Genomic DNA, 19,660 nt, shown 5'->3' on the forward strand with positions numbered 1-19,660 from the left:
AATCATCATGAAGGTTATCACAGCGAAACCCACGCACAATCAAAAAAATTATAATAAAAGTTACTTTTTTCTTGGTATTTCTTGAAATATTATCTAGTGCTTGAATGAGCCTGGTCAGTTTTTAAAGTTTTGTCACCTTTTCATCAGACCTATGGTATCTGTCGCTCAAGTTCTGCCCACTTCCTTTCTTTCTTTGAAGAGGGGATATTACTTTTTTTTTTCTTTTTTAACCTCCCCTACATTGAATATCTGACTTTAAGATCTGTTTGCTGCCTTTCAGTCATTGTACAGTTGTACCAGCAGTTATGAGTCATGTTCTGTGATTCATATTGGAGTCCCACCTTCTGTCATTCCTGTTCATCTGACCTCCATGTTAACATAAATTTTATACTCGCCATGACAACCTGATGTCTGATTCTGAAATGATTATAGTGTAATTTTTATCCTACATGTTGGTGAAGTGACAGTAGGAGGGTATTGTTTTCAATGTGTGTATCTGTGGGTAAGGCAACTCAAAAAAAAAAAAAAAAAAACAACTGGATGTATTTCCTTCAAACTTGTTGAGAATATTACTTTGATAGATATCTAGAGGTGATTAGATTTTTGGAATAGTTTGGTCTAAGGTCAAGAAAAACATGGTCCAAAAAACGCCTTTCTGTATATCCCAGCAACCAGTCAAAATAGATGGATTATCTAAAGCATATATTGATCAGCAAAATATTTGTGATTGATTTGATATGAACAACTTCATAATGTCACATCAAAGTTATATGATGGAGTCATACATGGTCAAAAACGCAATTATAAATGTATATTGTACATTTATATATCACAGTGTAGAGCACGCAGGGTATGCATCAGTCCTCTGATCGCTTTTATTTCAGTTCAATTTAATTTCAATTTATATTCATTTATATAGCGCCAAATCACAACAGAATTGCCTCAAAGCGCTTCACACAGGTAAGGTCTAACCTTACCAATCCCCAGAGCAACAGTGGTAAGGAAAAACTCCCTCTGAAGAAGAAACCTCAAGCAGACCAGACTCAAAGGGGTGACCCTCTGCTTGGGCCATGCTACAAACATAAATTACAGAACAATTCACAGACGAATATACAAGAAATGGTATTGGCGCACAGGACAGGAGGATCGCCAACACGAATACAACTCCCATCTCTGGATGGAGCTGCACCTTAAACAAAGAGAAAAAACAGAATCAGGCATCAGAAAGACAACAAAATACTGTATAATTTGCCAGCATTAAACTAGAAAAACAGAAGAAATACTAAGGTGATCGCCGGCCACTAGCCCTAAGCTTCACTAAAAGACCCAGAATTTAGGTAAAGTTGAGGCCACAGCCCGCTCCAATTACTAATAAATTAAGAGTCCATGAGCCAGTCCATGAATCATTTTAATAATCTGATCTGGTGTCTGATGTTTGTCCTCTTGTCTATCCTCAGGCGAAGTACATCTCCACTTGCATTGATGAGATCAAACAGGAGCTCAAGCAGGACAACATCGCTGTCAAAGCCAATGCTGTGTGCAAGCTCACCTACGTAAGATCTCTCCATACCCTTTACTGATTCTCTCCCTCCTTTCTATCACTTGGCGCTGCCAAATGTGTTTGTAAAATATGTAAGCCAGTCAGCATCGACACACAACTGCCAGCTTTAGAGCCTAATGTCTTGGTCCCACCAAATAATGACCAGTGAACAATGCAATAAAATAGACTTCCACATAACAATGCAAAGTCTGTTTTAACAAAACCCTTTTCTACTTAGTTTGTCTGTGTTTGGGTTTGCGTATTTGCTCTCTTTAAAGTTCCCTGCTCAACGTATGCAGCTCCCGTTAACACTGGAGTTTGCATTCCAGCTTGAGCCAGATTCAGTTTGAGTTGCTTTCTAGCCAGATAGCATTCAGACCTGTTTTTCAAGTCTGGCTCATCCTACACTCGCGTCCAAACTCAATCTGGCTCGAGCTGATTGAGTGTGTCTGTGTGTGTGTCTGTGAGACAAATTATGGCCAGAGAGTCGCCTGACTTTAAACAGGTAAATGTGAATTTGTTTGATATTTCATAAAGTAATTAATTTGTAGCCTTACTAAAAAGTTTACTTTTTAAGCTTCACTCAGAAGCAGGGTTTTCCGGCTAACACTAAAACTGTATCTTTCAATGAAATTATTGTCATTGTCATTGAAAAGTGATGGAGCCTCACACCATCAACCTGCATTTGGTTACTGCAGCAACCTCTGAGTGTTTTTGATGTTTATTTTTTTCTGCATTTCTGTGCGGTGATGAGGTGGAAAACAGAAAGAAGGTTGTTTGCTTTACTGAGGCTTTGCTGGAGAAGACACTGTGACCCCACAGACATTGGGAGTGGGTTTGACGTTATGATCCCCTAGCTGGATTCTAGCCATGTTTGCATTCAGTCTGTGGCAAATCTGGCTCAAACCACCTCTGAGAAGCAGTCCACCTTAAACCTGATTTGCACCATTCAGATTCAGAAAAAACTCAGCCCGATTCAGGATTGCAAACTCCAGTCTGAACAGGGTCTTAGTCATTCAGTGCTCAACAGTGACATTTCCATTCCTCTTGCTTCTTGGTTAACCCTTCTCTCTCTATGCTCTCTATGTGTTAACAGCTTCAGATGCTGGGTTACGATGTGAGCTGGGCCGCGTTCAACATCGTTGAAGTCATGAGCTCATCCAAATTCACATACAAGGTATGAGTGGAGTACAGTGACAAGTGCACGTCTCAGGGAATTCAGTAATTGACAAAATATGCTGTATGTTTTTGGTGTTTTGTGCATTTGTATCATCCAGAATTGCTTATTACAGTGTTTTGTTTTCTGGCCTCCCATAAAGAGCCCCCCTCCCCCCACAACATGGAGTATATGCTGAGATCAACTTCAACATTTGGTGATGGAAATGTTTGCCAGTAGAACAATTTGGGCTAAAACACAATGTTGTTACATGTGTGTCACCTGTTAATAAAAAAAAAAAAAAAAAAAAAAAAATCTATTCACATGTGTGTTTGTAAAGATTTAATTGAAGTCTCATAAGTGTGCATGGAGCTATAGACCCCCAAAGACACCAAATTTTATGTTTAGACCGACGAGTGCCACCTCCACTCTCGCACCGTCAATATTGTACATTAACTTCAACTAGCACAGTCAGAATCAGAATTTCTTTATTGTCCCGTAAAGGGAAATTAATGTTGCAGCAGGAGCACACAAAGGACAAGGTACACAAAGATAACAATATCAACAGTGAAAATAAGACCGAATTAAAAGTCTAAAATCAAACAAGGAAGGAAACAAAGGAATAAACTTAATAATAATAACTAACTAAGTAACCTTTATCACTAAACTTAGTAATAAAAGTAAAACTTAAATAATAATAATAATAATATAAGTGTTGAACTTGCTAAAGAAATCATATTGTGTTTTGTTTGAGGATCCAGAATTCTCAACCCACATAGCTTCCACCCAAAAAAAAAAAAAAATCTGGATCTGCATGTTGATTTGGTTCACGTTTTACGCCCTTCCTGACACAACTCCACACAACTCCACATTCCTTGGAGAAATGGGCAGGGGTGGGGTTTGAACCCAGAACCTTCTGCACTGAATCCAACCGCACTAACCACATGGCCACCACCTCTTCTAACTTTAGAAGTAATATTCTTGAAAATCAGCAGTTATTGGTGTTGGCTCCTTTACACCATCTACCTGTTCACATGAGGGTGATTGTTAGGTTTTGTTGTTAACTCATAAAGTTTTGAATGGTTGTGCACCCTCCCAGGGATGCACTGATCCACAATTTTTCACTTCCGATCCGATCCCGGCACCTGAATTTGGATATCTGCTGATACCTATACTATTCCAATACCAGAGCGGTTTGTTTTAATATTATTATTATCATTGTTGATTTTACAACCCCAATTCCAATGAAGTTGAGACGTTGTGTAAAATGTAAATAAAAACAGAATACAATGATTTGCAAATTATTTTCAACCTATACGAGGTCTGTTAGAAAAGTATCGGACCTTTTTCATTTTTTCAAAAACCTGATGGATTTGAATCACGTGTGCTTGCATGAGCCAACCTTGAACCTTCGTGTGCATGCGTGAATTTTTTCACGCCTGTCAATTGCGTCATTTGCTTGTAAGCAGCCTTTGTGTGAGGATGGGTGGAGTCTCTCATCATTTTTTCTTTGCAAGGAAATGACGGAGCGACTGGAGCAGCGCGACTGCATCAAATTTTGCCAGAAACTGGGCGACAGCCAGGTGGAAACCATTCGGAAGATTCAGACGGCTTTCGGTGACGATGCTATGGGCATCACACAGATTAAGGAGCGGTACAACCAGTTTAAAGACATCCACACAACGGTGGAGAGCGAGTCGCGTTCCGGTCGGCCATCAACATGCTGAAATCAATCAATCAATTCAATCAATTTTATTTATATAGCGCCAAATCACAACAAACAGTTGCCCCAAGGCACTTTATATTGTAAGGCAAGGCCATCCAATAATTACGTAAAAACCCCAACGGTCAAAACGACCCCCTGTGAGCAAGCACTTGGCAACAGTGGGAAGGAAAAACTCCCTTTTAACAGGAAGAAACCTCCAGCAGAACCAGGCTCAGGGAGGGGCGGTCTTCTGCTGAGACTGGTTGGGGCTGAGGGAGAGAACCAGGAAAAAGACATGCTGTGGAGGGGAGCAGAGATCAATCACTAATGATTAAATGCAGAGTGGTGCATACAGAGCAAAAAGAGAAAGAAACACTCAGTGCATCATGGGAACCCCCCAGCAGTCTAAGTCTATAGCAGCATAACTAAGGGATGGTTCAGGGTCACCTGATCCAGCCCTAACTATAAGCTTTAGCAAAAAGGAAAGTTTTAAGCCTAATCTTAAAAGTAGAGAGGGTGTCTGTCTCCCTGATCTGAATTGGGAGCTGGTTCCAGAGGAGAGGAGCCTGAAAGCTGAAGGCTCTGCCTCCCATTCTACTCTTACAAACCCTAGGAACTACAAGTAAGCCTGCAGTCTGAGAGCGAAGCGCTCTATTGGGGTGATATGGTACTGTGAGGTCCCTAAGATAAGATGGGACCTGATTATTCAAAACCTTATAAGTAAGAAGAAGAATTTTAAATTCTATTCTAGAATTAACAGGAAGCCAATGAAGAGAGGCCAATATGGGTGAGATATGCTCTCTCCTTCTAGTCCCCGTTAGTACTCTAGCTGCAGCATTTTGTATTAACTGAAGGCTTTTCAGGGAACTTTTAGGACAACCTGATAATAATGAATTACAATAGTCCAGCCTAGAGGAAATAAATGCATGAATTAGTTTTTCAGCATCACTCTGAGACAAGACCTTTCTAATTTTAGAGATATTGCGTAAATGCAAAAAAGCAGTCCTACATATTTGTTTAATATGCACATTGAATGACATATCCTGATCAAAAATGACTCCAAGATTTCTCACAGTATTACTAGAGGTCAGGGTAATGCCATCCAGAGTAAGGATCTGGTTAGACACCATGTTTCTAAGATTTGTGGGGCCAAGTACAATAACTTCAGTTTTATCTGAGTTTAAAAGCAGGAAATTAGAGGTCATCTATGTCTTTATGTCTGTAAGACAATCCTGCAGTTTAGCTAATTGGTGTGTGTCCTGTGGCTTCATGGATAGATAAAGCTGGGTATCATCTGCGTAACAATGCCGTAGCAATGCCGTCTAATAATACTGCCTAAGGGAAGCATGTATAAAGTGAATAAAATTGGTCCTAGCACAGAACCTTGTGGAACTCCATAATTAACCTTAGTCTGTGAAGAAGATTCCCCATTTACATGAACAAATTGTAATCTATTAGATAAATATGATTCAAACCATCACAGCGCAGTGCCTTTAATACCTATGGCATGCTCTAATCTCTTTAATAAAATTTTATGGCCAACAGTATCAAAAGCAGCACTGAGGTCTAACAGAACAAGCACAGAGATGAGTCCACTGTCTGAGGCTATAAGAAGATCATTTGTAACCTTCACTAATGCTGTTTCTGTACATTCATGAATTCTAAAACCTGACTGAAACTCTTCAAATAGACCATTCCTCTGCAGATGATCAGTTAGCTGTTTTACAACTACCCTTTCAAGAATTTTTGAGAGAAAAGGAAGGTTGGAGATTGGCCTATAATTAGCTAAGATAGCTGGGTCAAGTGATGGTTTTTTAAGTAATGGTTTAATTACTGCCACCTTAAAAGCCTGTGGTACATAGCCAACTAATAAAGATAGATTGATCATATTTAAGATCGAAGCATTAAATAATGGTAGGGCTTCCTTGAGCAGCCTGGTAGGAATGGGGTCTAATAGACATGTTGATGGTTTGGATGAAGTAACTAATGAAAGTAAGAACAATCAGACAGAACAATCTGAGAGAAAGAGTCTAACCAAATACCGGCATCACTGAAAGCAGCCAAAGATAATGATGCGTCTTTGGGATGGTTATGATTAATTGTTTCTCTAATAGTTAAAATTTTATTAGCAAAGAAAGTCATGAAGTCATTACTAGTTAAAGGAATACTCGGCTCAATAGAGCTCTGACTCTTTGTCAGCCTGGCTACAGTGCTGAAAAGAAACCTGGGGTTGTTCTTATTTTCTTCAATTAGTGATGAGTAGTAAGATGTCCTAGCTTTACGGAGGGCTTTTTTATAGAGCAACAGACTCTTTTTCCAGGCTAAGTGAAGATCTTCTAAATTAGTGAGACGCCATTTCCTCTCCAACTTACGGGTTATCTGCTTTAAGCTGCGAGTTTGTGAGTTATACCACGGAGTCGGGCACTTCTGATTTAAAGCTCTCTTTTTCAGAGGAGCTACAGCATCCAAAGTTGTCTTCAATGAGGATGTAAAACTATTGACGAGATACTCTATCTCACTTACAGAGTTTAGGTAGCTACTCTGCACTGTGTTGGTATATGGCATTAGAGAACATAAAGAAGGAATCATATCCTTAAACCTAGTTACAGCGCTTTCTGAAAGACTTCTAGTGTAATGAAACTTATTCCCCACTGCTGGGTAGTCCATCAGAGTAAATGTAAATGTTATTAAGAAATGATCAGACAGAAGGGAGTTTTCAGGGAATACTGTTAAGTCTTCAGTTTCCATGCCATAAGTCAGAACAAGATCTAAGATATGATTAAAGTGGTGGGTGGACTCATTTACATTTTGAGCAAAGCCAATTGAGTCTAATAATAGATTAAATGCAGTGTTGAGGCTGTCAATCTCAGCATCTGTGTGGATGTTAAAATCGCCCACTATAATTATCTTATCTGAGCTAAGCACTAAGTCAGACAAAAGGTCTGAAAATTCACAGAGAAACTCACAGTAACGACCAGGTGGACGATAGATAATAACAAATAAAACTGTTTTTTGGGACTTCCAATTTGGATGGACAAGACTAAGAGTCAAGCTTTCAAATGAATGAAAGCTCTGTCTGGGTTTTTGATTAATTAATAAGCTGGAATGGAAGATTGCTGCTAATCCTCCACCTCGGCCCGTGCTGCGAGCATTCTGGCAGTTAGTGTGACTCGGGGGTGTTGACTCATTTAAACTAACATATTCATCCTGCTGTAACCAGGTTTCTGTAAGGCAGAATAAATCAATATGTTGATCAATTATTATATCATTTACTAACAGGGACTTAGAAGAGAGAGACCTAATGTTTAATAGACCACATTTAACTGTTTTAGTCTGTGGTGCAGTTGAAGGTGCTATATTATTTTTTCTTTTTGAATTTTTATGCTTAAATAGATTTTTGCTGGTTATTGGTGGTCTGGGAGCAGGCACCGTCTCTACGGGGATGGGGTAATGAGGGGATGGCAGGGGGAGAGAAGCTGCAGAGAGGTGTGTAAGACTACAACTCTGCTTCCTGGTCCCAACCCTGGATAGTCATGGTTTGGACGATTTAAGAAAATTGGCCAGATTTCTAGAAATGAGAGCTGCTCCATCCAAAGTGGGATGGATGCCGTCTCTCCTAACAAGACCAGGTTTTCCCCAGAAGCTTTGTCAATTATCTATGAAGCCCACCTCATTTTTTGGACACCACTCAGACAGCCAGCAATTCAGGGAGAACATGCGGCTAAACATGTCACTCCCGGTCCGATTGGGGAGGGGCCCAGAGAAAACTACAGAGTCCGACATTGTTTTTGCAAAGTTACACACCGATTCAATGTTAATTTTAGTGACCTCCGATTGGCGTAACCGGGTGTCATTACTGCCGACGTGAATTACAATCTTACCAAATTTACGCTTAGCCTTAGCCAGCAGTTTCAAATTTCCTTCAATGTCGCCTGCTCTGGCCCCCGGAAGACAATTGACTATGGTTGCTGGTGTCGCTAACTTCACATTTCTCAAAACAGAGTCGCCAATAACCAGAGTTTGATCCTCGGCGGGTGTGTCATTGAGTGGGGAAAAATGGTTAGAAATGTGAACGGGTTGGCGGTGTACACGGGGCTTCTGTTGAGAACTACGCTTCCTTCTGGGACATGCCCAACTCTTCCACAATTTCTCGGATAGTCACACGACTGAAAAGCCACCGAAAGCCGTCTGAATCTTCCGAATGGTGGAAATGATCCGGTCATTTCAGCATGTTGATGGCCGAGCGGAGCGCGGCTCGCTCTCCACCGTTGTGCGGCCGTCTTTAAACCGGTTGTACCGCTCCTTAATCTGTGTGATGCCCATAGCATCGTCACCGAAAGCCGTCTGAATAATCCGAATGGTTTCCACCTGGCTGTCGCCCAGTTTCTGGCAAACTTTGATGCAGTCGTGCTGCTCCAGTCGTTCCGTCATTTCCTTGCAAAGAAAAAACGACGAGACTCCACCCATCCTCACACAAAGGCTGCTTACAAGCAAATGACACAATCGACAGGCGTGAAAAAAACTCATGCATGCGCACGAAGGTTCTAGGTTGGCTCATGCAAACACACGTGATTCAAATCCATCAGGTTTTTGAAAAAAAACAAAAAGGTCCGATACTTTTCTCACAGACTTCATATTCAATTGAATACACCACAAAGACAAGATATTTAATGTTCAAACTGATAGACTTTGTTTTTGTGCAAATATTTGCTCATTTTGAAATGGATGCCTGCAACACGTTTCAAAAAAGCTGGGACAGTGGTATGTTTACCACAGTGTTACATCACCTTTCCTTCTAACAACAGTCAATAAGCGTTTGGGAACTGAGGACACTAATTGTTGAAGCTTTGTAGGTGGAATTCTTTCCCATTCTTGCTCGATGTACGACTTCAGTTGTTCAACAGTCCGGGGTCTCCGTTATCATATTTTGCGCTTCATAATGTGCCACACATTTTCAGTGGGTGACAAGTCTGGACTGCAGGCAGGCCAGTCTAGTGTCCGCACTCTTTTTACTATGAAGCCACGCGGTTGTAACACGAAGAATGTGGCTTGGCATTGTCTTGCTGAAATAAGTAGGGACGTCCCTGAAAAAGACGTTGCTTGGATGGCAGCATGTGTTGCTCCAAAACCTGGATGTCCCTTTCAGCATTGATGGTGCCGTCACAGATGTGTAAGTTGCCCATGCCATGGGCACTAACACACCCCCATACCGTCACAGTTGCTGTCTTTTGAACTTTGTGCTGGTAACAATCTGGATGGTCTTTTTCCTCTTTTGTAAAGAGGACACGACGTCCATGATTTCCAAAAACAATTTGAAATGTGGATTCATCAGATCACGCTACACTTTTGCACTTTGCATCTGTCCATTTCAAATGAGCTCAAGCCCAGAGAAGGCTGCGGTGTTTCTGGATGTTGTTGATGTATGGCTTTCGCTTTGCATGGTAGAGTTTTAACTTGCACTTGTAGATGTAGCGACGAACTGTGTTAACTGACAGTGGTTTTCTGAGCCCACTCGGTAAGATCCTTTACATAATGATGTCGGTTTTTAATGCAGTGCTGCCTGAGGGATCGAAGGTCACAGGCATTCAATGTTGGTTTTCGGCTTTGCCGCTTACGTGTAGAAAGTTCTCCAGATTCTCTGAATGTTCTGATTATGGTCTGTAGATGATGGAAACCCTAAGTTCCTTACAATTGAACGTTGAGAAACATTGTTTTTAAACTGTTGGACTATTTTTTTCGTGCAGTTGTTCACAAAGCGGTGATCCTTGCCCCATCTTTGCTTGTGAATAGCTGAGACTTTTGGGGATTCTCCTTTTATACGTTGAGATGGCACTCACAATTAGTGTCCTCAGTTCATCATGGCACTCACAATTAGTGTCCTCAGTCCTTATTGAGTGTTGTTAGAAGGAAAGGTGATGTAACACAGTGATAAACGTACCACTGTCCCAGCGTTTTTGAAACATGTTGCAGGCATCCTTTTCAAAATGAGCAAATATTTGCACAAAAACAAAGTTTAAATATCTGGCTTTGTGGTGTATTCAATTGAATATAGGTTGAAGAGGATTTGCAAATCATTGTATTCTGTTTTTATTTACATTTTACACAACATCCCCACTTCATTGGAACTGGTGTTGTATATGAAGATTTTCATAAAAAGGAGACCTGAAAGTTCAGCTACAATTTGCCAGAAGGTGTATCTGCAAGGCTAGATTTGATGTTTTGGTGAAAGAATTAAGTACTTTTATTTTTTAATAGCCTTAAAGAGAAAAGACAGCGCTCTCTGTCTGTCTGTCTCTCTTTCTCAATTTTCATATGTTTACATTGTCAAAGTAAGTGTTAAGAGTAAAAATTAAAAATTAAGTCCTCTCTCCCTCTGTCTCTCTGTCTCTCCCCCTCTCTCTCTCTCTCACTTATTCTTTCTCTCCTTCATTCTCTCTTTCTCTCTCTCACTGTTTTCCTGCTGAGCAAACTTGGAAACACGAAGCCTTTCAACTGTAAAATAAACCATAATTTTCTAAATGTATCATCAGCAGTGCTCACGGGACAAACTCTGGATTAATACTGAAGGACTTTGAAGATTGTTTTCCATTTTAACGGACAGAATCTGTTTGCAGTTGTCCTCCTCAGCTGTGTTTTGAGCTGGTGTTTCACAGCCTTGGGACGCTGAAGCGGATAACTTTTCAGCACACTTTTTCCACCAACAATTCAGTTAATTTTTCGGAAAATCCATGCTTGGCAGCTCAAACAGTTTGAACCCGAGAGCCGAGCAGAAATTTGCTGCTACCTGTGGCTTAGAACACTTCGGAAGAGAGCTCTCAGCTTGGCTTCAGAAGCCGCTCTCCTCCCCTCCTCACGCTCAGCAGCAAACAAAGCATGCAGCAGCAGTTGAGAGGTTTCACAGTGGCTCCTCTCCTTTGCCAGAGAACATCGCGGGTTGTATCGTTATTTTCCGATACTTGAATTACGTTGGTATCGGCTTCCGATACTGGATCGGATCGGTCGCATCCTTGCACCCTCCTGTCTGGCTGAGCTGTTACAGCCATATGTGTCAGCACATGCCTTGCAGTCTCAGGAAGCTGGTCTGTTGTGTGGTCCTAAGGGTATCATGCACCAATTTTATGGAACAGTTCTAAAATAATGCCATTTCTTACACTAGCAGTGAGATATATTCAACAGCAAGGTAATATTTTGTCCTCGAAGTTGATGTGTTTCAAAGTAGGAAAAATAGGGATGTACCAAAATTTAGTGTTTTTTTTTTTTTTAAGAAAGTGCCAAATTGTGATGGCTCAATGAAAGCGCAAGAGAAATCTCTAAAACTACAGCTCTTGTGGGATGTTTCTGACTTACACTGGCTAGTGCCTAACAAAAGTGGTCCAAAGAAGAAACTGCTGGCAGGTTTACAGGCGGCCAAGGCTCACTGATGCATGTAGAGTACGAAGGCTACTCATGTTGCCCGATCCAAAAGAAGGATCTGCTGCTAACGTCTTGATGCTAAATACACAGCACCCCGTCAGAGGTCTAGCTATGGGTCAGAAATATTTGGTGCAAAACAGGGACCTCCACAATATTAGGCAGGTCATCACAATGCTGTAGCTGAATGGTGTAGTTGCAAAATGTTTTAAACTTCTGGATTTTTAGATTTTATTTATTTATTATTTTAATTCACAGTTGTGATTATTATATGTGCTTGTATTTATTAGTATTATTTTGGTGAAGCACCTTGATTTTTGAGAAAGCAATGTTATTTTTAACAGCATTAGTCTTCAGGAAGTATTGGGAGCTGACAACTGTATTTAAAATGCTTCTTATGACATTGTGAAAACAAAATCAATAGGATTTAATCTTAATCTACAACCCCAATTCCAGTGAAGTTGGGATGTTATGTGAAATGTAAATAAAAACAGAATACAGTGATTTGCAAATCCTCTTCAATCTATATTCAATTGAATACACCACAAAGACGAGATATTTAATGTTCAAACTGATAGACCTTTTTATTTTTGTGCAAATATCTTCTCATTTTGAATTGGATGCCTGCAACATATTTCAAAAAAAGTTGGGATGGGGGCAAAAAAAGACTGGGAAAGTTGATGAATGCTCAAAGAACACCTAATTGGAAACAGGTGAGTGTCATGATTGGGTATAAAAGGAGCATCCCAAAAGGCTCAGCCGTTCACAAGCAAAGATGGGGCGAGGATCGCCACTTTGTGAACAACTACGTGAAAAAATAGTGCAACAGTTTAAGAACAATGTTTCTCAATGTTCAGTTGCAAGGAATTTACAGATTCCATCATCTACAGTCCATAATATAATAATAAGATTCAGAGAATCTGGAGAACTTTCTACATGTAAGCGGAAGGCCGAAAACCAACATTGAATGCCCGTGACCTTCGATCCCTCAGGTGGCATTGCATTAAAACCGACATCGTGTAAAGGATCTTGCTGCGTGAGCTCAGAAACACTTCAGAATACCATTGTCAGTTAACACAGTTCGTCGCTACATTTACAAGTGCAATTTAAAATTCTACCATGCAAAGTGAAAGCCATACATCAATCAATAACATCCAGAAACGCCGCCGCCTTCTCTGGGCCCGAGCTTATTTGAAATGGACAGACGCAAAGTGGAAAAGTGTGCTGTGGTCGGATGAGCCCACATTTCAAATTGTTTTTGGAAATCATGGACGCCGTGTCCCCCGGACAAAAGAGGAAAAAGACCATCCAGATTGTTACCAGCGCAAAGTTCAAAAGCCAGCGTCTGTGATGGTATGGGCAAGTTACACATCTGTGATGGCACCGTCAATGCTGAAAGGTACATCCAGGTTTTGGAGCAACACATGCTGCCATCCAAACGTCTTTTTCAGGGACGTCCCTGCTTATTTCAGCAAGACAATGCCAAGACACATTCTGCATGTGTCATGACAACGTGGCTTTGTAGTAAAAGAGTGCGGGTACAGGACTGGCCTACCTGCAGTCCAGACCTGTCACCCATTGAAAATGTGTGGCGCATTATGAAGTGCAAAATACGACAACAGTGTATGTTGTTGTAGCAGCATGTAGTTTACGTAAAAAAAAAAAAAAAAAAAAAAAGGCAGTATGAAGTTTGTGATTGCTGTTCTTCCTGCAGAGGATTGGCTACCTGGCTGCCTCACAGTGCTTCCATGAAAGCACCGATGTCATCATGCTGACAACTAATCAGATTCGGAAGGTCAGTGATGCGCCTGTTGTGTGCACTCTGTCTGATTATGATTTCTCCATTTACCAGACACTTGGTTTTCTCCATGATCATGTTTCTCTCTCTTTTTCACTTTTCTACTCCAGGATCTCAGCAGTCCCAACCAGTATGACACAGGAGTTGCACTCACTGGCCTTTCCTGTTTTGTGACGCCTGACCTTGCTCGGGACCTGGCAAATGACATCATGACCTTGGTGAGTTCTGGACAACCTGTGCAAATGTTTTGCCACCAAGGATTGCAGTTTGATTCATTCATTTTATTTCTTTCTTTCTTTCTTTTTTTTTTTTTTTTTTTAAAAGCTGTCATCTTATTATTACAGTTTTATTTTGTCCTATTTTCCATCAAAAGTATAACAACTGTCTTCACTCTTATTGCACAATAGATGTCTCATACTAAGCCCTATATCAGAAAGAAAGCAGTGCTCATCATGTATAAGGTGTTTTTGAAGTACCCAGAGTCCCTTCGACCTGCTTTCCCCAGACTCAAGGAAAAACTAGAGGACCCAGACCCAGGTATGTGTAAAGACATGACACCGTTTATAATGAAGACATGACATGTTTTACTGTAAAAAAAACAAAACAAACAGCAACAAAAAAATCAGTTGTTTGTTTATATGCTGGGAGTGACTGTAACTCTAGATGGACCAGATGTGCATTTTCTAGAGTAATTTGGCTCAATTATAGATTGTTTCAGTATTCTGGGGGACAGGAGTTCTGTCTGTTGAATTATTCAGCAGTAAAAAAATGAGAATTTAAATGGTCACATTGTATCAGCAAGCTATGTATTTATAAAATGGGTATTAAAGTTTGGAGCCATAAAAATGTCCCATAGATACTGAGATGAAATGGCCTAAAAAAATTAAAAAGAATAATTTGAAGGTCTCTAGAATATGACCCATTTCTCTGCCTGCTGCTTTAAATGTAAGAGCTGTGGTACTTGCCTTACATAAGTACTTTTTGGAGGTGGAATATCTCCCATCTCCCAAGGGCAATGTGACCATGTTGCACAAGGAGTATGGCAGATTGAGCATGAACAAGCCCGGAGCCCAGATATAGACGTCTGCTCCATACGTACGTAACAGAAATCTAAAACAAATGGTTTCAGGCTTACAACTTATTGGCGGTCCAGGCCCGGTGGGGCTGGGGGCAGCGGAGGCAAAGCAGTGTTGTTCCCAGCCCCAGTAAGGCTGAAAATCCTATAGGGAACCGCAACCTCGTTTGAACCCCTGTGTGGTATCGCGGGATTTGACCACTCCGGGGTCAGCCTGCACAAACACAACATCACTTCTTATGGAAAAATGGTGTACTGTTTTGTTTTTGTTTGCAATCACCGAAGCAGTCGTGAAAAGAGCAGTTTTTTTTCGATTCCCAGTGGAGAAGGGAAGGTCTTGTTGGTAAGTTTTAGCCCACTCACCTTGACAGAGTGCACAACTGCCTGGATGTGTTTGAGCTCCAGGTCATAAACAATCCGGAACACATGTCCACTTTCCACGCCGTCGTCATGTTTTCTTTGCATTTTCATTTTGTTTGCCGTGTAATTTACCCAAAAACTCAGAAAAAGTGTCATGTTTGTGATGGGAACAGATGAAAAATGCAAAAAAAAAAAAAAAAAAAATTCAATGCTGCAGCTTACACTACACAAGCTGGAGAGCTGCGATTTTTCAGAACTGGTACAAAAACCCTCCAACCATCTCAGATACAAATTTTTTTAAACAAATCCAACTATAGGGGGCACTATCGCAGCACGTTTACGTTTTGGCCGACAACTCTCAAACCGTACATCGCACATTCAAGTGCCTTATATGGACGCCTTCACTGGCTCGAGCTAAATCTCCTAAATTAGGCCACGCCCACTTGTGCCCAGATAGTTTTTTCATCAGTCAACAATCAGTCATTCAGAATTCATCTTGTTCCCACATTCTGTTCAACATTTCTACCTTTACATTTTTACACCCTTACATAGCTGTCTGTCTATCAGACAGACCAACAGACGGTTGGTTGGTCGGTCTGTACAAGAAGTTGTAATTTCTTTTTGCAGTTTTGAGTGTGAGAGAGTGGGACACAGAAGCATAGGCAGCACTTCTACAACCCCTGGCAAAAATTATGGAATCACCGGCCTCGGAGGATGTTCATTCAGTTGTTTAATTTTGTAGAAAAAAGCAGATCACAGACATGACACAAAACTAAAGTCATTTCAAATGGCAACTTTCTGGCTTTAAGAAACACTATAAGAAATCAGGAAAAAAATTGTGGCAGTCAGTAACGGTTACTTTTTTTAGACCAAGCAGAGGGAAAAAAATATGGACTCACTCAATTCTGAGGAATAAATTATGGAATCACCCTGTAAATTTTCATCCCCAAAACTAACACCTGCATCAAATCAGATCTGCTCGTTAGTCTGCATCTAAAAAGGAGTGATCAGACCTTGGAGAGCTGTTGCACCAAGTGGACTGACATGAATCATGGCTCCAACACGAGAGATGTCAATTGAAACAAAGGAGAGGATTATCAAACTCTTAAGAGGGTAAATCATCACGCAATGTTGCAAAAGATGTTGGTTGTTCACAGTCAGCTGTGTCTAAACTCGGGACCAAATACAAACAACATGGGAAGGTTGTTAAAGGAAAACATACTGGTAGACCAAGGAAGACATCAAAGCGTCAAGACAGAAAACTTAAAGCAATATGTCTCAAAAATCGAAAATGCACAACAAAACAAATGAACGAATGGGAGGAAACTGGAGTCAACGTCTGTGACCGAACTGTAAGAAGCCGCCTAAAGGAAATGGGATTTACATACAGAAAAGCTAAATGAAAGCCATCATTAACACCTAAACAGAAAAAAAACAAGGTTACAATGGGCTAAGGAAAAGCAATCGTGGACTGTGGATGACTGGATGAAAGTCATATTCAATGATGAATCTCGAATCTGCATTGGGCAAGGTGATGATGCTGGAACTTTTGTTTGGTGCCGTTCCAATGAGATTTGTAAAGATGACTGCCTGAAGAGAACATGTACATTTCCACAGTCATTGATGATATGGGGCTGCATGTCGGGTAAAGGCAGTCATTACATCATCAATAAATGCACAAGTTTACGTTGATATTTTGGACACTTTTCTTATCCCATCAATTGAAAGGATGTTTGGGGATGATATCATTTTTCAAGATGATAATGCATCTTGCTATAGAGCAAAAACTGTGAAAACATTTCTTGCAAAAAGACACATAGGGTCAATGTCATGGCCTGCAAATAGTCTGGATCTTAAACCAATTGGAAATCTTTGGTGGAAGTTGAAGAAAATGGTCCATGACAAGGCTCCAACCTGCAAAGCTCATCTGGCAACACAATCAGAGAAAGTTGGAGCCAGATTGATGAAGACTACTGTTTGTCACTCATTAAGTCCATGCCTCAGAGACTGCAAGCTGTTATAAAAGCCAGAGGTGGTGAAACAAAATAATAGTGATGTGTTGGAGCGTTCTTTTGTTTTTCATGATTCCATAATTTTTTCCTCAGAATTGAGTGATTCTATATTTTTTTCCCTCTGCTTGGTCTGAAAAAGTAACCGTTACTGACTGCCACAATTTTTTTTTCCTGATTTCTTATAGTGTTTCTTAAAGCCAGAAAGTTGCCATTTGAAATGACTTTAGTTTTGTGTCATGTCTGTGATCTGCTTCTTTCTACAAAATTAAACAACTGAATGAACATCCTCCGAGGCCGGTGATTCCATAATTTTTGCCAGGGGTTGTAGATGTGAACACGGAGAAAGGCACAAACACATCGCATCCTCAGTTCCTTATAAAGATGCCTCAGTGGTATCTTGCCTTGTTTATGTGTGTAGTGTCAGGCTTACTTATGTTACCAAGCTAATTTTCACTGGTCAGAGTTTGTTAAAGAAGTTCTATTTTAGTCTTCAAAACGATGGTCTAACTGGAATGTAAGATAGAAAACGTGTAATACAGTGGTCCCTCGTTTATCGCGGGAGTTACGTTCTAAAAATAGCCCGCCATAGGTGAATTCTGCAAAGTAGTTATTTCTTTTACAATTATTATAGATGTTTTAAGGCTGTAAAATCCCTCACTACACACATTTTCTCACTTTTCTCTCCTGTGTAAACACTCTCAAAGTTCAGACCTTAGTAGAAAAATACGTCCAGTATTATAGAATGAAACCAAAGATCAGAACCTGTTTTCAGGCCCAAACATTTGTTTGAGAAATAAAAATAGAACGTTTTCCTATAAATAATTATGATGGCTTTTAGAACTAACAAATTTAATTTAACGATCAACCTATGAGGTTGGACACATAAGAAATTATTAATAGTAACTGACCAGTATTTCACAGTTCCTCTGATCGCGCCTCTTCATCGTGGCGCCGCTCGGCAGCTTGTTTTTCCACCTCGGCACAGGTGTCTTTTTCCGAGTGCTATGGGTGGTTGTTGGTGCTCTTTTTTTCTTCTGAGCGAGAAGATTCTTATAAACAGACACACGCAGAACACAATGCACGTGCTTTTTCTTTGCTGCTGGAGCGCTCTGCATCAAAACAGCGAATGTAGTCTCTGGACCTGTTGCCAGATTTTGGCTGCAACTAAGCACAGCAGACAGTTAAAAAAAAAAAAAAAAAAGCAGCATGCAAAATTGCACTAAAAAAATCCACGAAACAGCGAGGGACCACTGTACTGGTATTTTATCGCACGTTCCTTTCATTGTTGACAAATGTTTATGGTAATTATTAGAGTTCTTAGAAAAGTACATGTGAAATGTTTAAATGTGATTTGTTTTTTGTATTTTTAAGGCGTCCAGTCAGCTGCTGTCAATGTCATCTGTGAGTTGGCTCGAAGAAATCCCAAGAATTACTTGTCTCTGGCCCCACTCTTCTTCAAACTCATGACCTCCTCCACGAATAATTGGGTTCTTATTAAGATCATTAAGCTGGTGAGTAGATAGAATGACGTATTTGTCTTTGACTGTGACTACTTTTAGTGTTTGCTTCTCTGCCATGTCATCTCATGTGGAGCCAGTTCTGTGAAATTAGGATTATGTAGTGGATAGCATTTCCTCAACATTTGTACCACCATGGTTTTAATGTATTTGTCTATATTAGGGGTGTCATAATACGCAAAAGTCACGGTTCATTACGTATTTGTGTTTAGATGTCACGGTTATGACTTCAGCACAGTAACTTTAATCTGTGGTCAGCAGAGCTGCTGTCAGACACTTCAGCACTGTGAAACAAAGTGTAAAATGTCTTTTTTGCATCTCATTTGCGCTGGGATGATCTTCCTGTGCAGCATGCTGTCTTTTTTTTTTTTTTTTTGCGATATATGGAGCCACACACCCTTCAATATTTTGCTCATTTTAAGTTTGTTTTATTTTTGCTCAAATGCCGGCCTCACTCTGTACAGATATGACATCATTGTATGCAGTGTCACTATTTGGCACCAATCTCATCTGTGAAATTTTACTCTAATTCATATAAAGCCTCAACTTTTGTCATCAAGTGGTGGCGTGTAAACTTGAATGCAGTCCGATTTCATCTCGGGATGGTAAGTCAACAACGAATGTGGTATCAGTACGGTTTCGTTTTTAGGTTTGTATTTCAGAAGAAAAGGATAAATTAACCAATTTCATTCATATTTTTAAATTTATATTCATATAATAATAATACAGTTGCTCGCTTCAAGTGGCTTTTTCACTCTTTCTGCTGTTGGACTCACACCACAGTCACACACAACAGGCAGAGGGGTGTGGCCATGCCTCCTTTTCTCAGGCAAAAGATCACACTTCCTTTTACACAGAACATGAAACTAGAGTCAAAGTGCGCTGACACTTGCACGACTTTGATGCACGCACTTGCATGACTTGTGTCGTGCAGGAGAGTAAACTCGTCTTTAACGGGAGTAGACTGAACATAAGAGGGGTGCCGGCGCTTGCAATTGCGCAAAGAGAATTTTGAAATGTTCAAAAAATCTTTCATGCATAAATGTCATGCAACGTGGCGCAATCTGCTCGCCAACACTATGTGCAG

General features: G+C 40.4%; 1 protein-coding gene across 5 annotated transcripts in view; it reads left to right on the top strand.

Annotated features, from left to right (window-relative positions):
* ap3d1 (adaptor related protein complex 3 subunit delta 1) overlaps positions 1–19,660 on the top strand; it is a 96,347-nt gene that overhangs the window by 15,467 nt on the left and 61,220 nt on the right. For all 5 annotated transcript variants that reach the window (XM_034179760.1, XM_034179761.1, XM_034179764.1 and 2 more), the window contains exons 2-7: positions 1,458–1,553; positions 2,637–2,717; positions 13,526–13,606; positions 13,720–13,827; positions 14,017–14,146; positions 18,428–18,567. In XM_034179760.1, the coding sequence (XP_034035651.1) occupies positions 1,458–1,553; positions 2,637–2,717; positions 13,526–13,606; positions 13,720–13,827; positions 14,017–14,146; positions 18,428–18,567 (636 nt within the window). The remainder of the gene's footprint in view (positions 1–1,457; positions 1,554–2,636; positions 2,718–13,525; positions 13,607–13,719; positions 13,828–14,016; positions 14,147–18,427; positions 18,568–19,660) is intronic.

Source organism: Thalassophryne amazonica, chromosome 10 (genome assembly GCF_902500255.1).
Source record: "Thalassophryne amazonica chromosome 10, fThaAma1.1, whole genome shotgun sequence".
NCBI classification, from domain to species: domain Eukaryota; kingdom Metazoa; phylum Chordata; class Actinopteri; order Batrachoidiformes; family Batrachoididae; genus Thalassophryne; species Thalassophryne amazonica.